The sequence below is a fragment of the Chiloscyllium plagiosum genome, chromosome 11 (assembly GCF_004010195.1).
Source record: "Chiloscyllium plagiosum isolate BGI_BamShark_2017 chromosome 11, ASM401019v2, whole genome shotgun sequence".
Classification (NCBI taxonomy): domain Eukaryota; kingdom Metazoa; phylum Chordata; class Chondrichthyes; order Orectolobiformes; family Hemiscylliidae; genus Chiloscyllium; species Chiloscyllium plagiosum.
In genome coordinates, this window is record NC_057720.1 from 68,018,610 (window position 1) to 68,024,609 (window position 6,000).

The window sequence follows — 6,000 nt, forward strand, 5'->3', positions numbered from 1 at the left end:
GAGGTCTGCAGATGCTGGAGATCAGAGCTGAAAATGTGTTGCTGGAAAAGCACAGCAGGTCAGGCAGCATCCAGGGAACAGGAGAATCGACGTTTCGGGCATAAGCCCTTCTTCAGGAAGGATTGAATAGCAAGCTCCTGCACTCAATTCATACGTTCAAAATACTGCTTCAATCATGACATGTCAACTGGCCTCCTTCTGTGTTGTAACAGTTGTGAGATTTTGCAGTTGGCTCGGAAACTAACAGCAACAATTAGTGACATTCTTCATTGTTACGTAGCCCAGAAGTATGAGAGTTTGATCGAAGAGTCTTGCAAAGATGAACTGCAATGTGCAGAGACGGAAATATTTCCAAAGAGTTTTGACGAGGATAGAGTAGTTGACTTCGAGACATATAACAAGGAAACAGACCTATTCAGTCCTAATAGTCCAATATAAACATGGTCACAAACTAAAGTAGTCCCATCTGCCTAAGCTTGACCCACACCACTCGAAACCTTTCCTATTCAAGAACTTATCCAAATGTCTTTTAAAACATTGTACCTGCATTCACTACTTTCTCTGGCAGTTCATTCTACACAAGAGCCACACTCTGTGCAAAAATGTTGACCCTCAAGTCCTTGTTTTAAATCTTTCTCCTGTCAGCTTAAAAAGCCTGCCCCACAGATTTCAACTCACCCACCCTTGTCGTTTACCTTATATATGTCCCTCATGATTTTATAAACCTCAATAAGGACACCCCTCAACCTCTTATAGTCCAGTGAAGAGTCCCAACTTTTCCAGTCTATTCTTATAACTGAAACCCTCCATTCCCAGCAATATCCTCGTAAATCTTCCTTGAATCCTCTCAATTTAAAAGTATTCTTCAAAGACAGGATGAATAGACCTGCACACACTACTCCAGAAGAGGCCTCACCAATGTCCTGTATAACATCAACATGACATCCCAATTTGATTGGGATTAACATTTTATGGTCACCATTTGAAAACTATTTTTGGCATATAGTAGGATGGGAGAGGAACTATCATGCAAGCGAGATGACAGAAAGTGCTACAATTTATTGTGTCATTGTTATTATAGAATTAGTGTTACTGAAAATGATGTCAAATTAGCTCAGCAAGGCAACTGGTTGGAAGGAGAATAGTATCTAAAATCTGACAAATCCCAAAACACATTCCAAGCCCTCATATCTTTGAAACCTCATATCTTTGACTAACTTATTTGGATTGTATTCTTGAATTACATCCCAGTCACAATTATCATTCCTCCAAGTGCACACGTGCCTAACTTCAACTTGATAACAGAAACCACATCTTTCAAATATACCGTTCTCCTTCAGAATATCGTATCCAAAAAAACTTATTACGTCACACCTACACTGTTTATTGCCAATCATGGCTTCACTTTTTTCCCTGCATCGCAAATTATTTGGCATAGTCCTCTTCCTTCACTCAAAATTTAAAAAGTCTTTTTTAAAAATGCAACTTCTTTTCCCCAATTCCCGGGGGTGATCGTTGAAGATTCCCACAAAACATCAAGACAAATTTACACTGGAATACTCGCAGCATTATGACTTCACCGCAGTTTTTTTTCCTATATTTGTTAAGCATTTTAATTTCATATAACAACTAACCCTTTGCCACGGTACCTACTTTCAGTTTCTTGTTGAGTTTGCAGCAATATCGATACAGTTGGGCCAAGTTGAGTGGTCCAAAATCTGCATAGAAGCTGAAAAATATCAGCAATTAATTCACTGGCGTGTGGTTACGGTACAGCAAAAAATTCCAGACAGTTTCTGGTGCAATACTGTTTCGAAGGCTATCGCCTACTACAGCCAACCAGTAAAAATATCAATCACATCCATTGACGTTTTTGAATAATCAAGGACAAGATAAAAAGTAAGATTAGCTTGAATTGTGTTCTTGATTTCCCTTGTGTTAATGAGCACATTAACAAATCCGCGGTTCCACACCGTACCGTGTAGCTCCTTGCAGAAACTTTTTTGCTCCCCCGACCGTAGAACCAGAAACTTACTTTTCGTAAACCAGCTCCTCGTCAATGCAGAAGTAATGCGTATTGACTGTACTTTTCGGCTTGTTTCTCAGAGTTGCGAAGTACAAACGATCTAGAATGAAAATACGAAATTTGAAGCCGGGATGGGGGGGGTGGGGTGGGGGGGAAGGAGGAGGAAGGCGAAAGAAAAAGGATTAAAATCAATGTCAACAGCATTCCGCGCCGGGAGCAGACGGGTCAACATACATAGATACATACATCCTCAACCCGAGAGGACCTTAACTCCAACACTCACCTTTACTAAACTCAGAGGCGCTGATCAGCTCCTGCTCCTCGGCCATTTTATTGGAGGGGGGGGTTGTACGGAGGCGCTGCGCGTGCACTGGGTGAGGAGGGTCAAGTCAATAAGACGCGCGCCTCGGCAATGCAAGGGGGGAGTCAGTAGGCGCGCGCTCGGGACGGTTCCAAATTCAAATTTTCGGGAGCGAGAACCACGGACCTCAGGCAGGGGAGTGCTGCCCCCGTGGTCCGAGGCTTCCTGCGAGCCAGAGGAGAAAGTAGTCCCTTGCGTTTGTCCAGTGTGGCCGACGCTTGGCACCCTGCCCGCCCCCACCCCTCCGCGACTCCTTGCCGTCAGCTCAGGCCACTCCGCGCGTCGCGGTGCCCGCAAACACAAGTCAACAGCAAAGTCACATGCCAGCTGCCTGTCGTTACCATGGCAGTCACTCGGCCAATCGTCGGATCGGAGAACTTCCGAGAATGGGCACGGCAACGCCGAGAGCTGGCGCTACTGTACCCCGTCAGGGAGCGCCGCGAGAGCAGCAGGCTTTCTTCAGCTCGCAGTTTACAGTGAGTCCACTTTGATTACACACCAGCCTCAAACTAGCTCCCAAACCCGTCATACCTAACTCCTCAACATAAGGGAACTTCTCAGGATTAGTTGCTTATCCAGTGCATCTTTGCTAAGAGATCGAGAGGCCGAGGAGATAATACATTCACCAGGGATTTCAATTGGTGTTTGGGGTCTGCAAAAGGGGCTTCTACAGCCTGAAAAGAAGCGCATCGTATTAGCGTCCGTTCTAAAACATCTGTATCTCTATTCCAGGAATTGGCTCCGAGCTTTGTAGCGTTTCAAGTGCTTGTTCTAAATAGCTCATAAATGTCTTAACGGTTCCCAACTCTACCTCCATTTCAGATATCCAACACTCTGAGTGAAAACAATTTCCTCAGATCTCCTTGTCTTAAAACTGTGGACTCTAGTTATTGACCCATCTACCAAAGGTAACAATTTCCTCTTATATACCCCTCAGCCTTCTCTAATGTCCTTCAGAGGAAGAATTTTGCTGTCTCTCCGCGGTGTGGTCTACATGTGCGTCCAGACCCACAATAGTGTGATTGACTTTTAAGATCTCTCTAAAGTGGGCGAGCAAGTTACTCAGTTCAATAAAAGTGCTTTTAAAAAGCTGAATAAGAATAATATTGACAAAAGCATAAGAAACAACAAAAGCACACCCTGCCTTGTTGATCACAAAAAATATTATTCACTAACATCTGGGGACTCAGCAAAAGTGGAAGAGCTGGCAAGTTAAACAACAGTTGGATAAATTCATATTTAACAAATCATAGAATAAAGATTAGATTTCCCACAGTGTGGAAACAGCGACCCTCCGAAGGGTCCACACCGACCCTCCGAAGAGTAACCGACCCAGACACGTGTCCCTCTGACAAATGTACCTAACACTATGGGCAATTTAACATGTGCAAACTCCACATAGTCGCCCAAGGCTGGAATTGAATCTGGGACCCTGGTGCCGTGAAGCAGCAGTGCTAATCACTGTGCCACCCTAAAGGAATGGAGATAAAGAGAAACTTCTTCATGCAGAGAGTGGTGAATCTATGGAATTCATTGCCACAGAAAGCTGTGGAGGCCAGGTCATTGAGTATATTTAAGACTGAGATAGATAGGTTCTTGAGTAACAAGGGTTACAGGGAGAAAGTGGAAGAGTAGCATTGAGAAACTTATCAGCCATTATTGAATGGTGGAGCAGACTTGATGGGCTGAATGGCCTAATTCCTGCTCCTATGTCATGGTCTTATATCTTAGAGCCAATGTCCTCCATCACCATTCCCAGGTATGCCCTGCCCAGGTGGTGAGACAGTGATAAACAATGAGGTGGTAGTGACTCTGGAAGTTCACAACATTGATTCCAGGTCAGGGAATCGATATCCAAGTGGTATTATCTTTGGACTGTTAATGTTCCAAGTAATGTTCTAGGGACAGTGGTTTGAATCCTGCCATTGCAGATGAAGAAATTTGAATTCAATACAAATCTGGAATTGAGAGTTCAATGACCATGAAAATATTGTTGATTATCAGGGAAAACCCATCTCCATCATAATATCCCTTTAGCGAAGTAAATTGCCATCCTTATCTGGCCTACATGCAACTCCACACCCACAGCAATGTGGTTGACTCTTAATTGCCCTCAGTCAGTTGAGGATGAGCAATAAATGCTGGTATAGCCGGTGACAGCCTCACCCTTTGAATGAGCCTTAGTGTCTGATCCTGAAGGAGATATTGGCCTGCAACAAGAACTGGGAGAACCAACAAGAGTGGAAAAGCTACTTGACCTGGGTCTCACTAATCTTCCTGTCGATTATACTGTAGCCATTCAGCCTTATTCTCATGAAGTATGCTGTCCATTATGTTATATGGGACCACAATCATGTTAAAACAAGAATAAATCTTGTACCTCAAAACTGAACATCCATGAGGATGTCGCAGAATTATATTCAACCACAATCTGTAACCTCATGGCCTGCATATTTTGAATCTAGCATTAACATTAAACTAAGGCAATAATGCTGGTTTACAGGTGTAAGATTTGGAGGTAAAAGTGTTGGACTGGATGGACAAGGTCATAAGTCACATGACACCAGGTTGTAGTCCACCAGGTTTATTTGAAATCAGAAGCTTTTGGAGCGCTGCTGCTTCGTCATGTGAAGTGTAAGCCAGTATGCAAGAGTAACTTCAGCCATAGCTAAAATTAAGATGCCAACCTAGTGGACCTATAATACAAGACTATATGTTTACAACACAGCAACAGCAGGCAGAGATAGACCACCCCACTACCAACAGATCAGATCAAAGATCTGTACTCTTACCATGTTCAGTCATAAATGCTAGTAGATAATTAAACAATTAACAGGAGGGGTCTCCACCAACATCTCCCTCCTCAATGATGAGTGAACACAGCATATCAGTGCAAAGGTTTAAACTGAAGCATTGTCAGCAAGGTTCAGACAGTACCAAATAGACAATTCATTTCAGCTTCAGCCCAAGAACCCTGATGTTGCAGGTGGAATTTGATTCATTCCACATGATTACACTACTTATAGCAATGAATATGGCCCCTGATATCATCCTAGCTATTGCCCTGAAGACTTATTCTCCAGGACCAGTAATTCAAGTACAGACAAAATAGTAGCATCTTCCCAACATTTGGTAATTTGCCCAGGTATGTATATCCACAAAAAAGGACAAATCCAATCTGGCCAATTATCACTTCATTTCTGTCCACACAGCAAAAGGATCAGCCAGCAACCTTCTAAAAGTTTTGGCAGAAAACTATTCAGCAACGTGGCATTAATTTTAACAGCCTTTAACTGATGTCTTATTTTTCAGTTCGGATCACATGTACGTACTCTGGAACACTAATTCCCTCTACTTGAAAATTTCACTATCAGTTTATGAACATTATTGTATGTTTATTTTGTTTTAATATCTAATTTTAATTTTCAGGGTATGTTACTGTTACAAACGTGAGTTTTGCATAGATTTTCTCCCAGATTTATTCTGGTTATTCACACTGGTCAGGTGAACGCACTGTGAAGTCAAAAATCTGATTTATTTTGTTGGCAAAAAGCAGGAATTTCAGACATTTTTAAAACTTTGGAAGCTCACCTTGGATCAAGCATAACATTAA

At 42.6% G+C, this 6,000-nt stretch overlaps 1 protein-coding gene across 5 annotated transcripts in view; it reads right to left on the reverse strand.

Moving 5' to 3' along the window:
- LOC122554524 (dual specificity protein phosphatase CDC14A-like) overlaps nt 1-2,644 on the reverse strand; it is a 180,447-nt gene extending 177,803 nt beyond the window's left edge. For all 5 annotated transcript variants that reach the window (XR_006313008.1, XM_043699680.1, XM_043699682.1 and 2 more), the window contains exons 1-3: nt 2,310-2,644; nt 2,036-2,126; nt 1,654-1,729 (exon numbers count right to left, since the gene is read on the reverse strand). Coding sequence is in view for 4 of the 5 variants with exons in the window: in XM_043699680.1 (XP_043555615.1) it covers nt 1,654-1,729; nt 2,036-2,126; nt 2,310-2,355 (213 nt within the window). In the remaining variant the exon portion in view is untranslated. The remainder of the gene's footprint in view (nt 1-1,653; nt 1,730-2,035; nt 2,127-2,309) is intronic.
- Nucleotides 2,645-6,000: the final 3,356 nt, after the last annotated feature.